Here is a 17,446-nt window from a genome sequence, read left to right as displayed (position 1 = left end):
TACTTGTGATCTCTGTCTTTCAAGTAAATAAATAAAATCTTTAAAATAAAATAAAATGACTTACTCCTGAGGCACCTGGGTGTTGCAGTCTGTTCAGTTCCGATTCTTGGTTTCAGCTAGGGTCGTGATCTCAAGGTTGTGGGATCAAGCCCTGAGTTGGGCTCCGCAGCGAGCACGGAGTCTCTGAAAATCACTTCCTCTCCCTCTGCTCCTCCCCCACCTCATGCGCTCTCTCTGTCTCTCTCAAATAACTATTTTTTTTAAAGGTTTTATTTATTATTTATTTGACAGAGAGAGATCACAAGTAGGCAGAGAGAGAAGAGGAAGCAGCCTCCCCGCCGAGCAGAGAGCCCGATGCGGGACTCGATCCCAGGACCCTGAGATCATGACCTGAGCCGAAGGCAGCGGCTTAACCCACTGAGCCACCCAGGCGCCCTCTCAAATAACTATTTTGAAAAGATGATTTACTCCCAGTGGTGAAATCCTTAATGCCGCCCATGTAATGTCTCTGACAACAGCAGGAGTCACGGTCTCGCAGCTCAAGGGCGTGGGAGAGGGAGCCAGACACCTGCATCTTCCGCACTTGTCAACAACCGAACAAACCACACTTGTGATGAGGGGAGTCTTAGTTGTGGGAATGACTTTACGACTTGGTGCTCCAGGCATAACCACCTCGAGGAAATTCCTAATTTCTGGAAATGCTGCTTCTCAGTGTTTGTTGTCCGAATAGCTGTGAGGCGTTTACATGAAAGTCCGTACTAGTCCTTCCTCCTCCTTCCTTTTGCTGGGAATTGTGCTGAGTTGTGCCGAGCAAGACGTTTCTTCCCATGATGGATGGGTAAGTGGGTGGTCAGGCTTCACCCGGTGGCGTGTCCTTGTATTAATTGCGGTGGAGGAAAGCCGGGAGACCACTCGTGTTTCTGTTGATCTGCCCCGGGTTGACACAGGTCAGCTCCTGTCTCCCGTCAGCTGGCCCTCCGATGCCCCTCGGGCCCTGGGCATGGTACAAGTTTGGTTGTATTTCGGGTGGAGCTGGTGGGGCTTCATGTCTGAGGGGTTGTGTAACGTGAGCAGCCCCGCTGGGACCGGGGGAAGGAAACGTACAGCAATGTGGTAGTGGGAATGGACAACAAAGATTCCGTACAGGGCGCCTGGGTGGCTCCGTGGGTTAAGCCTCGGCCTTCGGCTCAGGTCATGATCTCAGGGTCCTGGGATCGAGTCCCGCATCGGGCTCTCTGCTCAGCGGGGAGCCTGCTTCCTCCTCTCTCTGCCTGCCTCTCTGCCTACTTGTGATCTCTCTCTGTCAAATAAATAATTAAAAAAAGAAGTCAATTACTTAAAAAAAAAAAAGATTCCATACAGTCTTTGCAGAGAGGAGTGCTTCTAGTTATTCCAACCACTGTCGGAATGCGCTTTCCTCTACTGTCCTCAGTTCACCAGGATGACCAGAGATCGTGTGGGTCCCACGCACTAATAAGGGTCGATACAGCCACACCGAGCTTGGAAGAGAGCTTGGAAGGTGTGTGTCGCAACCACGATTTGATGTCCCCACCGCTGGGAGAGTCCGTATGTGACATTTTCCGTGGAAATCTCTTTTTCATAGCAGGACCATGAAATCCTGTTTCGAATTTTTTACAAATTGTTCACCTTTCCATGTACCCAGAGGTAGTTTTCCTTGTGACTTTGTGCTGCTTTTGCTTCCAGTTCTCAGAATCTGAGAGCCAAGTTCAGGGGTGCCCGCGTGATGCTTTTTGTAGGCTCTGAGTCCATACCTATTCTGTGTCCCTTAGTGGTTGGCCAGTCATATGTGGCCAAACAAGGGACATAGGAAGGTCCAGGGAGGCAGGTGATAAAACTCAGGTCCTAGAGGGACAGTCAGTGCTTACAAAGAAGGGGTGACTTGGGAGCACCAAGGGAGCAAGCAGGAGTGGGAGGGCGGGAAGCAGCGTGAGGACATGTGGGCAAGAGCCTGCACTGTCTAGACCGATGTGGACTTCACTGACTGCCTTGAGCTGAGCGCGTAGCCCACGCTACGCCCATTCCGACAGTGGCTCAGTATTTTGCATCCGACACTGAACATAGGGTCTAGGAAAGAAAGGCTCAATTCGAATCATGATCCTGACTTGGTTCCTTTCTTGCTCAGTGGCCTTTGAAAACTCGCCTGCCTCTGCAGGCCCCAGGTAGCTCATGCAAGGAGATAAAACAGTATCTGCTTTAAAGACTTTGCTGAGGAGCAGGTGGGTTCATCTGTGCTAAGTCCCTTTATGGAGAACATTTAACGCAGTGCCGGCTGTGAGTAAGCAAGACGTCCTCACACCACAGTCAGGACGCAAACATGGCCTCAGACAGTGGAAGCGCTCTGGCCTGCAGTGGCCTGGAGCTCACTACTGGGCCGTGGCTCCCTCTCATTAACAGAGCCAGTTCCACCCACCTGTCCTCAGACGAGGCACTTCCTTGTCAGGGATGAGTCAAGGCATGTGATGACCATGTCAAGGTCCAGTCAGGAAGAGGCTAAACAAGAGTCCAATCTCCGAAAATCAGCAAATATTCCCCGCCTCTAGCTGATGTGCCTGGTGCCTCTCTATTCCTGGTTTCAGTTGCACTGCATTCTTCTGGCTGTCTAGGTAAGAACTATTAAGTTCTTCGGGTGGCTCAGTCAGTTAACTGTCTGCCTTTGGCACAGGTTATGATCCTGGTGTCCTGAGATCCAGCCCCAACCAGGGCCGCTTCTCCCTCTTCCTCTGCCCCTCCCCTGTGCTGTCACCTCCTTCTGCTTACGTGCTTCATCTCTGTTCATGTGTGCACCCGACATTTCTTAGAAGAGTATCACGCTGCAATTTCTTTTTTTCAAAGAGGGTTTGCCAGTAGTAATCACAATCAGCAAGAAGGGGGGTTAAATGACACTTGAACATCTTTGATTTGCTCCATATCTGACACACTTTAACAGTATGGGGACACTGATCATTTGTTCTTTTTTTTTTTTAATTGGATTTATTTATTTGAGAGAGATCGTAAGTAGGCAGAGGCAGGCAAAGAGAGAGAGGGGAGGCAGGCTCCCCGCTGAGCAGAGAGCCTGACTCGGGGCTCGATCCCAGGACTCTGAGATCATGACCTGAGCTGAAGGCAGAGGCTTTAACCCCCTGAGCCACCCAGGTTCCTGTGATCATTTGTTCTTATGAGATAGATCCCGTACCATCCTTTCTGAGCAAAATTTTCAACTGATACTGATAGAATCCACAGTGTGCCTCCCATCAAGATTCAAATAGATCCCTCAAAAGTTCTCCCTAGAAGGGGCACTTAGGCGGCACAATCAGTTTGGTGACGGACTTTTGGTTTTGGCTCAGGTCGTGATCTCAGGGTTGGGAGATGGAGCCCCAGGTCAGGCTCTGCACTCAGCACAGTCTGCATTAGAGTCTCTCTCCCTCTCCCTCTGCCCCTCCTGCTCCATACTCTCTCAAATAAATAAATTTTAAAAAAAGTTCTTCCCAGAATAAATCAATACCCTGTAAATAAAGCAGCTCTTCAAGGCATCAAAGCATAATAGAAGATTCTAAGTCTCAGGGCCTCATTAGCCCTTGCACTAGTTTCTGAGAAACTTATTTTACCTGTGACAAAACGCAGTGGTCAAGGATAGTTTGTCTAGGATCTCCGAGCAACAAATCACATCGTTACGAACCTCCATAGGCTGCAGGTACTCCGAGAAAGGACAAGGCCGTAAAACCTGAAGGTCCTGAAGAAGCCCGAGAGGTGAAACACAAGGAGAGCAGAGCTCAAAACCCAGAAGAAAACTTGCTGTCAGTCTCCAGGCTGGGAGAGAAAGCAGTGAGCCTAGTAGGCTCTGTGAGTTCTGGTACCTCTTTGCTCACCAGGCTCGGAGTCTCTCCGGGTCTACTGGTCCCAATTCTGATCACCAAATAATGGAACTTAAAATATAAAAGTGCTAGCTACTTTACCAGCAAGACAGTGGGTTTATTTGGAAATAGCACAGAACTGCAATGGGGGACAAGCACTGTAGGCAAGTGCAGGAAATTTGGGGAGAGTGAAGGGAGTTCCACTGTAGTGGCTTTTCATTGGCTGAGCTGTGATGGCCTCCCATTGGCTGGGCTGTTGCTAGGGAGGAAGAAAACCTCCTCCCTCCAGCTGGGGGTAGAGTGTCTGCACTTAAGGTCCCTCTCCCCCAGTTTGGTCTAGTGTTGGGAAGTGATCGGGTGTGGGAGCCCCGCGGCTGGCTTCCTAACTATGCTAAAGGAGGTTTCCTTTTATTTTCACAAAGGTACACACCCGGGAGTGAAGTTTTGGGTTATATGGTAACCCTTGTGATGAACTCTGAGAAACCACTGTGTTTTCAACAGTGGCTGCACCGTTTATGTTCCCACCAGTGTGTGAGGGTTCCTGTCTCTCTGCATCTTTGCCAAAACCTATTTTTCATTTCTTTTTTTTTTCCCCTAAGATTTTATTTATTTATTTGACAGAGAGAGATCACAGGTAGATAGAGAGGCTGGCAGAGAGAGAGAGGGAGAGAGAGAGAGGAAGCAGGCTCCCTGCCGAGCAGAGAGCCCGATGCGGGACTCGATCCCAGGATCCTGAGATCATGACCTGAGCCGAAGGCAGCGGCTTAACCCACTGAGCCACCCAGGCGCCCTCTATTTTTCATTTCTTACTAAACAGTAGCCATCATGGTTGGTATGAAGCGATAGCTCATGGTTTTGATTTGCACTTCATAAAGGACCTACTGAACTGAACATTTTTTTAACAGGGTTGGCTTGAATTGAAAGCTTTTTTATTCTGAATTCTAGACCCTTATCAGATAAAAGAACTACAGTAAATTCATAATGTACAGATCTTATATCCTTATGGAGATGATTAGTGAACTTCCTGTACACGTTTATTTGAACATATTAAGGGAAAACTGCTAATTTTTAGGTATGATAATGGCCTTTGGGTTATGCTGAAAAATTACATTCCAAAACATTCATGGATTAAATAGTAGTATCAGTTTCTTCAAAATTATCTGGTGAAAAATGAGTGGGCTGGACATAAAACCTGGCAAATTAGGTAAAAGCAGGTCATGGATTTATAGTTTTATTATGCCCTTCAGCTGACCTTCCCCCCTTTTTATTGCAGTAAAATATACATAAAATGATATTTTAAAGCGTAAAGTTCAGAAGTATTAAATACATTCACACTGTTTTGCAACCATCACTACCATCCTTCTCCCCAGAACTCTTCGTAGGGTAACAGTGAAAGTGTCCCAACTAAACACTGACTCCCCACTCTCCTTCCCTCCCCTCCCCCAGACCCCAGCCTCCACCAATTTACTACATGTCTGTATGATTTTAACACTCTTAAACTTTTTTTTAAAAGATTTTATTTATTCATTTGACAGAGAGAGATCACAAGTAGGCAGAGGCAGGCAGAGAGAGAGGGGGAAGCAGAGTCCCCACTGAGCAGAGAGCCCGATGTGGGGCTCGATCCCAGGACCCTGAGATCATGACCTGAGCAGAAGGCAGAGGCTTTAGCCCACTGAGCCACCCAGGTGCCTGTAATTTTGACACTCTTAGTCATACATGTAAAATCATATGGTATTTGTGTCTCATGGGTTTATTTCACTTAGGATAATGTCCTCAAGAGCCATCTGTCTCCCTACACATTGCAATTTCCTTCCTTTTTAAGTTTGAAAAATAGCCCATTAAATGTATGGCCTCCATCTGGCTTATCTCTTCATCCATGGACATGGACATGTGAGTTGCTTGCACATTTTAGGTATTGTGGATAACGCTGATATGAACACGAGTGTACCAACATCTCTTCAAGATTCTGCTCTTAGGAGCGCCTGGGTGGCTCAGTGGGTTAAGCCGCTGCCTTCGGCTCAGGTCATGATCTCAGGGTCCTGGGATCAAGTCCCGCATCGGGCTCTCTGCTCAGCATCAGCAGGGAGCCTTCTTCCCTCTCTCTCTCTGCCTGCCTCTCTGCCTACTTGTGATCTCTGTCTGTCAAATAAATAAATAAAAATCTTTAAAAAAAAAAAAAAAGATTCTGCTCTTAGTCCTGTTGGGTATATACCCAGAAGTGGAATTGCTGGATCAGACGGTAATTCTATTTTACATTTTTCAGAAACTACCATAGTATTTTGCACAGTGGCTTTCCCATTTTATCAACAATGTACAAGGGTTCGTTTCTTCACATCCTCAACATTTGTTTCTGGTTTGCTTTTAGAAGCAACCCCATTGTGTTCGAAGTGGTATCATATTGTAGTTTTAATTTGCATTTCCCTAATGATTAATTATGTTATTTAAAAAAATTTTTATTTACTTACTTGACAGAGAGATCACAAGCAGGCAGAGAGGCAGACAGAGAGAGGGGAGAGGGGAAGCATGCTCCCTGCTGAGCAGAGAGCCTGATGTGGGGCTCGACCCCAGGACCCTGAGATCATGACCTGCGCCAAAGGCAGAGGCTTAACCCACCGAGCCACCCAGGCACCCCATGATGTCATTTTTAAAAAGATTTTATTTATTTATTTTTAAAGATTTTATTTATTTATTTGACAGAGATCACAAGTAGGCAGAGAGGCAGGCAGAGAGAGGAGGAAGCAGGCTCCCCACTGAGCAGAGAGCCCAATGCGGGGCTCGATCCCAGAACCCTGGGATCATGACCTGAACCGAAGGCAGAGGCTTTAACCCATTGAGCCACCCAGGGGCCCCTGATGTCATGTGTTTTTTAATGTGCTTATTGGACACGTATGTATATTCTCTACAGAATGTCTGTTGAAGTCCTTTGTTAATGTTGAATTAGGTTTGGGTTTTTGGGTTGTTGCATTTTAGATGTTCTTATCCTGGGTATTAGTCTCATCAAATATGTGGATTTTTCAGGTATTTTCTCTCATTCTGTGGGTTGACATTTTACTATGTTGATACTGTCTTAGATGTACAGAATTTTCAAATTTTCATGCACCCAAATTTGTCTATTTTTTCTCTTTTTTAAAGATTTATTTGGCAGAGAGCACGAGCAGGGGGAGCAGCAAGCTCCCCGCTGAGCAGGAAGCCCAATGTGGGACTCGATCGTAGGACCCTGGAATCATGACCTGAGCTAAAAGCAGACGCTTAACCGTCTAAGCTACCCAGGTGCCCCTATTTTTCTTTTGTTACTTGTGACTTTGGTGTTATCGTTAAGAAATCACTGCCACATCCAGTGTTACAAAGCTTTTCTTCTGTTTCCTTCTAAGAGTTTTATTGTTTTAGGGCTGACATGTAGGTTCTTGATCCATCTTGAGTAATGTCTGAATATGTTATTAGGTGAGGATTCCACTTCATTCTTTTCCATGTGGATGTCCAGTTTCCCCAGCACCATTTATCGAAAGACTGTCCTTTCCCCACTGAATAATCTTGGCACACTTACCAAACTCAGTTTACCAGGGGCCCCTGGGTGGCTTAGTCAGTTAAGTGTCTGCCTTCAGCTCAGATCATGATCCCACGGTCCTGGGATTTAGCCCCACATCGGGCTCTCTGCTCAGCAGGAAGCCTGCTTTTTCTTCACTCTCTGCCTGTTGCTCCCCCTGCTTGTTCTCAGGATCTGACAAATAAATAAAAATCTAAAAGAAAAGAAAAAAAACCCCAAACAACTGTATTTAAACCTTGAACATATGATGTGTTTCCATTATTAGATCTTTTTTTTCAGCAATGATTTGTAGTTTTGCCTTGTATGAGTCTTTTGCCTCATTGGTTAAGTCCTGAATATTTTATTCATTTTGATGCTATTTTAGTTAGAATTGTTTTTGTCATTTTCTTTTCCTATTGTTTATTGTATTTAGAAATGAAACAAATTTTTGTTACCTTTTTATCCTGATACTTTGTTAAACTCATTTATTTTTAATGGTTTTGTGTGCGTAAATGGACTCTTTAGAATTTTCTGTATGTAAGATGTACAGATATAATTTTTATTCCTTTCCAAGCTGGATGCTTATTTGTTTTCTTTGCCTAATTACTCTGGGTATAACTTCTGTACCATGTTAAATGGGAGTGGTGAAAGTCATTCTTATTCCTGATCTTAGAGAAAAAGGGCTTTCAGTCTCACTACAAAGTGTGATGTTCTCTGTGGGTTTTTCATATATGGATTTTATAGTATTGAGGTCGCTCCCTTCTACTCTTAGCTGATGGAGTGTTACAAAAGAGTGTTGGATTTCATCATGTGCTGCTTCTGCATCAGTTTAAGGTAAAAATTTGATTTGTTACCTTCATTCTGTTAATGTGCATTGCATGGATTCGTTTTTGTACGCTGAGCCATTCTTGCATTGCAGTAGTAAATCCCACTTCATCGTGGTGTGCAGTCCTTTCAGTTTGCTGCTGAATTCTATCTGCTTGTATTTTGCTGGGGAGTTTTACACACAAATTCTTATGGGCTACTGGTGTGTAGTTTTGTTTCCTTGTAGAATCCTTGGCTTTTCTATCAGGGTGATGCTGGTCTCATAGCTTAAACGGTGTTCTTTTCTCTTCAACTTTTTGGGGGAAATTTTTGTTAAGTATTAATATTCTTCTTTAAATTGTTTGGTACAATTCACCAGTAAAGCCATCAGGTTCAGGACTTTTCTCTGGGAGGGTTTTGATCACTGATTCAATTTCTTTATTAGTATAGCTGTTTGGATTTTCTGTTGCTTCATGACTGATTCTCAGCAGGTTTTCTGTTTTTAGGAATTTGCCTGTTCCATCTCGGTTGTCCAATTTGTTGATGTACATTTCTTCATGTTCTTCTGTGGTCATTTCTGCTTCTGTAGCCTCAGTAGCAATGTCCCACTGCCTGTCGAATTTTAGTAATTTGAGTCTTCTCTTAGTCCGCCTAGCTAAATGTCAGTTTTGTTGATCTGAAAGAACCAAGTTTTAATTTTTTTCTCTTTTTCTCTATTATTTCTCTATTTTCCTTTTCATTTATCTCTGCTCTAATCTTTATATTTCCTTCCTTCTCCGAGGTTTTGATTTGCTTCTTTTTGCTCCACTTCTTAGGTTGTGAAGTCAGATTGTTGAATTGAAGTCTTGTTTTTTCTTGTTTTTTAATATAAGTATCTGTAGATTACAAATTCTCCCTTAGCAATGCTGTTGCTACACTCTGTATGTGTTGGTTTTATTTTCCTTTTCATTTCTCTCAAGTACCTTTAAATTCCCCTTGGGATGCCTTTTTTCGTGCACTGAATTACTTTAAAGTACGATAATACTGTTACTGTCCAAGAAAAGGCACTGCTGCTGAGGGGAACCATATGCTGTTAAGGTTGACGATAAGGTTAAGGTTTGTGCCAATAAAAAGTTACCACATCCGTCCATGCACGTCTCTGAGTTTGAAAAACGTGGTAACAATTTGAAATACTTGATATACTAAAATAATGAGAAAATAATAATGTTTCAAAGAGTATTTAAGTTGAAACTGGAGAATGAGTAGTGTTTATGTTCTCCCCATGTATGTTTCTCTTTGGTGTTTTACAAAGAAAGTGGTCAGGCTGGGGTGTGCAAGAGAACCAGTGGTGGGGGACTGAGGGACATTGGGTGGCTGGGCACATGATGTACCTTTGTGATATCCTTGGTAGTTCTGACACTGTTGTATGTGACTGTGCATGTGTTGAGCTGTGTGGCTCTGGGGATTGCTGTGGCTTGTGACATAGACCATGCCACTGTTTCCAGCCTTAGAGACCTGCTCCCTAATGGGCCAGGTGTGCATCTCCCATGGTGCTTCTCAGGAGGAGGACACATCTGTTCTTGAGGTGGGAACTTCAGAGCTGGGAGAGATCTCAGGACAGCTGCTGGAGAGACACACTGCTGGTGCCCAAGGATAAGGATGCCCCAAACAGGGTCCCACTGGGAAGACTGGCTGGTCTTTTGTCTTGTAGCCACAGCATTCCCAAAGTACAGGACTCAGCACATGGTCACAACCGTTGCCAAGATTTCTCACAGGGAAAGGATAAGAGGAATAGGCCCGTGGGCCCACGTTGGGAAAGCAAGACACAAGCCCCCACTCTCAGCCAGACCTTTCCTGTGGAAGGGCTGTACGGAAGAGGAATAAAAGCACTTCCACACAAAAATGTTTTCCCACCACTTTCCCAGACACATCCCATTAAGATGAAATGTTAAGTCTTCAAAAATAGATTTGCACAACCTTTCATTCATTTTGTCCTGATGTGGCCCAGAGATGGCGATGTTTCTGGAGATGTCTCCATCACCTTAGTACAGTGTCTACTCCAGGAGAAAGGGGAGGGAAGGCGGCTCAGGCTGCCGGGAAGCAGAGCACAACTCGGCAGGGGGTCAACCCCATGAGCCCGATGTCAGGAGTGGGTGGAGAGGCCACTGCCTGAGCTGTGCTCTCCCCAGATGAACAGCTCTGGGTGGGAATTACAAGTCAGCAATACAACAGTCTGTATCAAATGACTGCGGTACCGTTTATGATAATTGTAAATGTTAAACATTTATGTCCATTTACTCCATCCATCCTGGTGCAAGGGGCACAAACAAAGACTGCTAAACCCACTTTTCTTAATCACTGAAAATTTACTCAGACCCCTAGTAGTAAAGTCAGCATTTACAGTGTTAACATTACAGTTGCCAATCAAGATCCCGGCTGGAATGCAAGAGAGGCCAGTGGAGTGGCTCACTGCAGCCAGAGCTGGTCACGAATGCAGCCTGCAATTCTGCTACCAGGATGTTCAAACACCCACACCCACACCCATGTGCAAAGCACTGGAAAGCCCTGCTCTGTGATGGCCATTTAGTCATAAGTGCATAACACGTGGCCTAAACCTTTTAACCATCAAGAAATGAAGCTTGAAGCATATTCCTACCTCCACTCCCCATGGTTCTTATTATAATTGGAAGACGCACCTTAGTTCATAGAACCTAGAAGGACAAGGTTTATCACTCGCAAGTCCTGGGAAGTACACAGCACACTCGGGGCCACGCAGCAAGGCTGTAAGAGAGTGAATGCAGACCTGGTGTTCTGCCTATTTTGGGGTAAAGGGTGGGATGCCCAGGGTTTTGCAGGTTGACTCTTTAGTAGGAACTTCACTGGTGGAGGGTGGCCTGCTTCTGTACCAGAAGGTTCTGCCGGTAGCTGCAGTCTACAGCCAACTATGTTTAGTCCACATGGAGGTCTTTGACACAGAAGCCGCAGCAGTCCAATGCTGTCAGGTGCTACGTTATAATCTGACGCTCACTGTCACGCACTTACACTACAATACACTGTATGAGAGTTAAACTCTGTGTCACATAAAAGCACACTTCACATTACTGTAGCACTACCAAGAAAGAAAATGGTATTAACTGAAAAATCGGGCAAAAAACCAGAACACTTTTCAAGCTTCCACACCCTCGCTGAAGGAGGACTTAGAGTTCTTACATGAGCACTTATTTGTGAAAGAACCGGAAGTTCACTATTTAGGGGTCCAGTGTTAAATGAGGTAATGACAAACACAATACCATGTTTATAACTTCTGTATTTCCTTCCCAGAGTATAATACATGAATTAGTACAAGATATTTCAACATTACTTACAATTACCGAATCTCTCTCTAGAAAGCCTGGCCTAACAAAGATTCTTCCAACATTACACGCATTTCTGGGGCTGCTACCCAGTGTGCATCCTCATGTGGTTTCGAAAGGATGAGGGCCACTTGAAGGCTTTCCCACATTGTTTACATTTATGGGGTTTCTCTCCAGTGTGCATCCTCACATGCTTTTGTAATGATGAGGACCAACTAAAGGCTTTCCCACATTGTGCACACTCATAAGCCTTCTCTCCAGTGTGAGTCCGCACGTGGCCTTGGAAGGATCTGGAAGAAATGAAGGCTCTCCCACAATTCTCACATTTATACAGTTTCTCCTCAGTGTGGCTTCTTAGATGTTCTCGAAAGGTTGAGGGCCAACTGAAAGCTTTTCCACACTGTTTACACTCATAAGGTTTCTCCCCAGTGTGGCTTCTCATGTGCCCCTGGAAGGACTTGGGGGAACTGAAAGCCTTCCCACAGAACTCACAGTTATACAGCTTCTCCCCAGTGTGAACCCTCAGATGGACTCGGAAGGTTTCAGGCCGACTGAAGACTTTCCCACATTCCTTACATTCATAGGGCTTCTCTCCAGTGTGTCTCTTTTCATGTCGTTGGAAAGACTGGGGATAACTGAAGGTTTTCCCACACTGTCTGCACTTATAGGGCTTCTCTCCAGTGTGTGTTATCATGTGTCTTCGAAAGGTAGAAGGATAAATGAAGGCTTTCCCACATTCCTTACACTTATGTGGCTTCTCCCCAGTGTGGGTTCTCACGTGTCTAGTAAGACTGGCAAACCCGCGGGAGGCTGTGCCGCACTGCTTGCATTTATAAGTTTTCGCGGCTGTGTGTCTCTTTTTATGTTGAGCAAGGGAGTACGGATGTCGAAAAGTTTTCCCACATAACTTACATTCATAGAGCTTCTCCCCAGTGTGTGTTATCATGTGCCTTTGAAAGACAGAGGGATAAATAAAGACTTTCCCACATTCCTTACACTTGTATGGCTTTTCTCCAGTGTGAGTTCGCACATGCCCAGTAAAACTGGAGAACTCATGGAAGGTTTTCCCACACTGCCTGCATTCATAGGTTTTCCCTGAAGTGTGAATCTTCATATGCTGAGTGAGAGAGTAAGAATGGTGGAAGGCTTTTCTGCATAACTTACACTCATACGGCCTCCTCTGTGTGTGTCACCACGTGTCTTTGAAAGATTGAGGGATACATGAAGGCTTTCCCGCATTCCTTGCACTTATATGGCTTTTCCCCAGTGTGTGTTTTCACGTGTCTAGTAAGACTGGAGAACTCTTGGAAGGTTTTCCCACACTGCTTGCATTCATAGTTTCTCTCCGGAGTGTGCATCCGGATATGCTGTGTGAGAGAATAGAAATAAGGAAAGGTTTTCCCACATAATTTACATCCGTAGGGCTTCTCTCCAGTGTGAGTTCTCAGGCATGTGCCACAAATGCAAGCCTGCTGGTGTTCCTGACACAGGTGTGGTTTTTGTCCACAGTGAGATCTGACGTGCCTTTTAAGGGAAGAAAGATGCATGAAGCCTTTCCCACACTTGGTGCATTCATAGAGTTTTACTCCTGTGGAAATATTCTTGCAGAAATTAAAATGAGGAAGCTGGCTGCAAGTTTCTCTGTGCTGATTTCTTTCTTTACTTTCACAGAATCTGTCTGTTGCAGGATTTCTGTTAGAAGTCAGAAACACTTTATCAGTATTATCTTTATTAATGATTTGTTATTAGCAACTAGTAAGTATTAGAACCAGATGGCTAACTGCATTCTAGTATCCAGAAGTTCTTCTACCCTCTGCGGATTGTCTTAAAGTTAACTAAATGCCCTAGAAGCGACCTCTATCATGTTCACTGTTCATACTGTTTATGATGTATGGGGTCTTCCTAAAAGAGTGTCTAACTGAGGGGCACCTGGGTGGCTCAGTGGGTTAAGCCTCTGCCTTCGGCTCAGCTCATGATCCCAGGACCCTGGGATCGAGCCCCACATTGGGCTCTCTGCTCCGCAGGGAGCCTGCTTCCTCCTCTCGCTCTCCCTGTCTCTCTGCCTACTTGTGATCTCTGTTTGTCAAATAAATAAAATATTAAAAAAAAAAAAGTGTCTAACTGAGTTATGCTTCAAACACTCGATGTCTCCGTCAAGTTTTTAAAAACCTTCCTAGAATTTGAAATAGATTTGGGGGCACCTGGTTGGCTCAGTCAGTTAACTGTCTGCTGTCAGCTCAGGTCATGATCTCAGGTCCTGGGATCAAGCCCTGTGTCATGCTTCATCCTCTCCCTCTGTCCCTCTCCCACCCCACTTGTCCTCTCTCTCTAAAATAGATTCGGAGTTTGGTTTTTAGTTTTTTTAATCTCATGACATACCAAAACTCTGTCGTAGGATTAATACTGCTTTACCTTATGAACACATCTCACCTCTGATGTCTTGCATGGTTTCCATGTTGACCTTTAGTGCTGTCATCTTCCCAATTTTTTTCTAAAACGTAGGCACAAGAATGATTTCTGGTGAATTTTGCCATTTTCTGTTCAATAGATTTTTTTTTTTCAAGCGTATCCTGTTGAGAAACCAACCCACTGGCTTTAAACAGTGTTTCATAATCTGAAACAAAAAGGTGAAAACATATTAAAGGAGGAAGGAACTTATGAGTAAAGAAGACTGAGGACTTTAGTGCTTTCAGCACTTCACCAGTGGCAGGCAGGAGGGGCTAGAACGGTAGGCAATTTACTAACTATCAAGTTTTCCAAGAAACTTCTCTGTGAACCAAAACAACAGATGAAGCCAGTCCCCTACTACCAATAAGCCAAGGAAGCTTCAAGTCTGAACCAAGACAAAAATAAGTTTAATGCACACATTCCCACTGTCATGGAGACATTACTATATTGCAGGTCCGAGATGGCTGTGACCATGTCTGTTTTTACTTTCCAGTGCATTCCTTTTCCACATTTCAAATTGTGGGAAAGCACCGACAAGAGATACTTGTTTACTAAATGACAAAGTGAAGGCCTGCAGCCATTCTTACCCACTGAGACCAGATTCTGGAACGTTTCCAGCATCACATCTCTATAGAGGTTCCTCTGCATAGAATCCAGCAAGGCCCACTCCTCCAGGGTGAAGTCCACAGCCACATCCTCGAAGACCACCAAGTCCTGAAACATACAAATGTGTGCAGGAGGAAGGTGAGTCTGAAAGCACTGGGAAACTAAAATCAGTTCATAGGATGTTGAAATCCAACCCTCTGGTCTCTCAATATGTGCTCATCAGACTCCAACAGGCTTACCTGCACCACTAAGGAGTCAACCGTAACACAACATTTATCATGACTGCTCTCATCTTACTCCTTTCTATCACCAGCGCCCAGGGAGATATGCCATGCACATTAAGTAAATACTTCTGTTGGAAAGTCTGCAGTAAAAGGGTAACAGAGCTCAGTTGTCCAAACCCTGAATATTCTTTAGGACTAGCCCCTGACCCCCTCCTGGGAGGAAATCTGCAAGCTCTCAGAACACATGCACTGACAAGTGTCTGTGTATATAGGCGGGGCCTTGAGCCATGAGACATACAGTATCAGACTTCCAGAGGAGCTGGATGCTGAGAAGCCAAGACCACTCACACAGGAATGCCCATGACTAACCCTCAGTAAAACCCCAGAGTCTGAGGCCTGGGTGAGCTCCCCTAGCTAGAAATATTTTATAGAAGTTGTCACATTAAGCATGTCTGTATAACTGCATCAAGAGGAGATGACTTGGAGCTTGATCCTGGTTTCTCCTGGATTCTGCTTCATGTTCCTTTTCTATTCACTAATTTTAATACAGACCCTTTCTCCATAGTAAACAGAGCACTGTGTGTGACAGTTTTTCTGAAATAAATCCGTCTGTGGAATAAATATTTCTGTGAGCCCTTGTAGTGAGTCCTCATATTTGAGGTTGGTCTTGGAGACCCCTTACACTAAGCACCACCAACTCCTTCGGATATAAAGTAATTCACTACAGGGGTAGCAGCAGATCGAAACTGCCAAGATACAGAATTAGGGAATGTGAAGACTGGCTATGCAATCTGAAGAACTGAGAGAACAAAAATGAAAACAGAAGAAATGGAGGGTACTGTCTGGTGTGCCAACATACATGTGCTGGCAGCATGGGATTGGGAGAGGAGGGAACACAACAAATACTCAAGAGATCACGACTGAAAACAACCTAAATGGTGAAAATCAGCTACACGTCCAGATACTCAATGGACCTCAAAGAATAAAACCACAAAGAGGTCCAAGAACAATACATGGTAGTGAAAACTGTGGAAGCCAGAGATGAGAAATACTGAAAGCAGCAAGAGGAAAACCTGTCACCTAAAAGGGAACTCCAATAAGACAAGAGCTGATTCTAAGCAGAGACAGCAGAGGTCAGAGGTAACGAGGTAATGTACTCGGAATGCTGAGAGCATGAGCAACTGCCAATAAAGAATCTACATCCCCAAAGCTACTTTTGAAAGTGAAGGCAAAATGACACATTCCCAGGTAACAAAATCTGAGAATTTTTTTCTCCAGGAGAAGCACAATATAAGAAAATACTAAGAAAAATCTTGAAACTGATAGCAATTGAGGTGGAGAGCTTCGATGACAACTTAGTAGGAGGATTCCAGCCTGGCTCGTCCCTAGAGCACAGCTGGATAGTATCAAATCTGAGTACCCAGGAAATCAATCTGCAGGCTGACAGAACCAGGTGCACAAGTACAAGGAGAAAAGAGGCCACACTGAGGAAGGTAGGACATGTGAAGCTCTAGTGTGGGGGAAAGAGATCGCAGGTGCTACAGAGGGAAGCGAGCCGAGCTTGCAGAGAAAGGTGAGACGGGAACACATGGGAATGCAAAAGGAGAACAACTTCCCCAAAGCCACTGGCTGGGGAAATGAGACAGGCTGATTTTCCTGAGTTTTTGCAACCAGCGCAGCTCAAATACTGGAGTTAAAGAAGTTGGCAGGCTTGGCTGGGATAGAGCCCTAAGAGCACTGCCCTACTCCCACAGTGAAGGCATGCAAACATGGCAGGGTAGATAGTGTGATCTGAAGATCATCTAATGGGCACAGGGAGAGACTATTCACTATTCACTACTACTAGACTGTTCACTATTCTTTTTTTTTTTTTTTAAGAATTTATTGACAACGTATTGACAGAGAGAGATCACAAGTAGGCAGAGAGGTAGGCAGAGAGAGAGAGAGAGAGAAGGAAGCAGGCTCCCCAAGGTCCGATGTGGGACTTGATCCCAGGACCCTGAGATCATGACCTGAGCCAAAGGCAGAGGCTTAACCCACTGAGTCACCCAGGTGCCCCTGTTCACTCTTCTTGAAGTGTTTCTGTGAGAGGTGATGTTCTCAGAGTTGCCTCTCAAGGGACAAAAGAGCCTGCAGGTGCAATTTCCCTCCCCTGTCCCTTAGCATGGAAGCAGAGACACCTGCTGAGAGCCCCTAAGCTGGAAGCAGGTTGTTTAGCCTGCTTGCTCATAATCGCACACCCCTGTGATCTGGTATGACTGCCCTTCTGGATCACACCAGCATCAACCCCAGCACAGTGAGATTCTTTCCTAGAGGACCACCACAGATCCCCTCCACACCAGGTCCCTGAAGTTTGGAGTTTTAAAAAATCAGACAACTCAACTGTTGCAGAGCCCAAAATATGTTGCACTACTTCATGCAGACAATCAACATGGACACAGTTTGAAAAGAGCAATCTGGGGCACCTGGGTGGCTCAGTGGGTTAAAGCCTCTGCCTTCGGCTCAGGTCATGATCCTGGGGTCCTGGGATCGAGCCCTGGGTTAGGCTCTCTGCTTGGAGGGGAGACTGCTTCCCTCCCTTCCTTTCTCTCTGCCTGCTTGTGATCTCTGTCAAATAAATGAATAAAATCTTAAAAAAAAAAAAACACCAAAAAACAG

At 45.0% G+C, this 17,446-nt stretch overlaps 1 protein-coding gene across 1 annotated transcript in view; it reads right to left on the bottom strand.

Moving 5' to 3' along the window:
* The window catches only part of ZNF57 (zinc finger protein 57), a 60,847-nt gene that overhangs the window by 12,850 nt on the left and 30,551 nt on the right, over window positions 1–17,446 (bottom strand). The window contains 5 exon segments of the mRNA XM_032305559.1: window positions 10,132–10,134; window positions 11,094–12,685; window positions 12,687–13,202; window positions 13,941–14,124; window positions 14,546–14,672. Of these exon segments, the coding sequence (XP_032161450.1) occupies window positions 11,575–12,685; window positions 12,687–13,202; window positions 13,941–14,124; window positions 14,546–14,672 (1,938 nt within the window). The 3' untranslated portion in view covers window positions 10,132–10,134; window positions 11,094–11,574.

Source organism: Mustela erminea, chromosome 1, assembly GCF_009829155.1.
Source record: "Mustela erminea isolate mMusErm1 chromosome 1, mMusErm1.Pri, whole genome shotgun sequence".
Taxonomy (NCBI): domain Eukaryota; kingdom Metazoa; phylum Chordata; class Mammalia; order Carnivora; family Mustelidae; genus Mustela; species Mustela erminea.
This window is presented reverse-complemented; position numbering and strand designations above follow the sequence as displayed.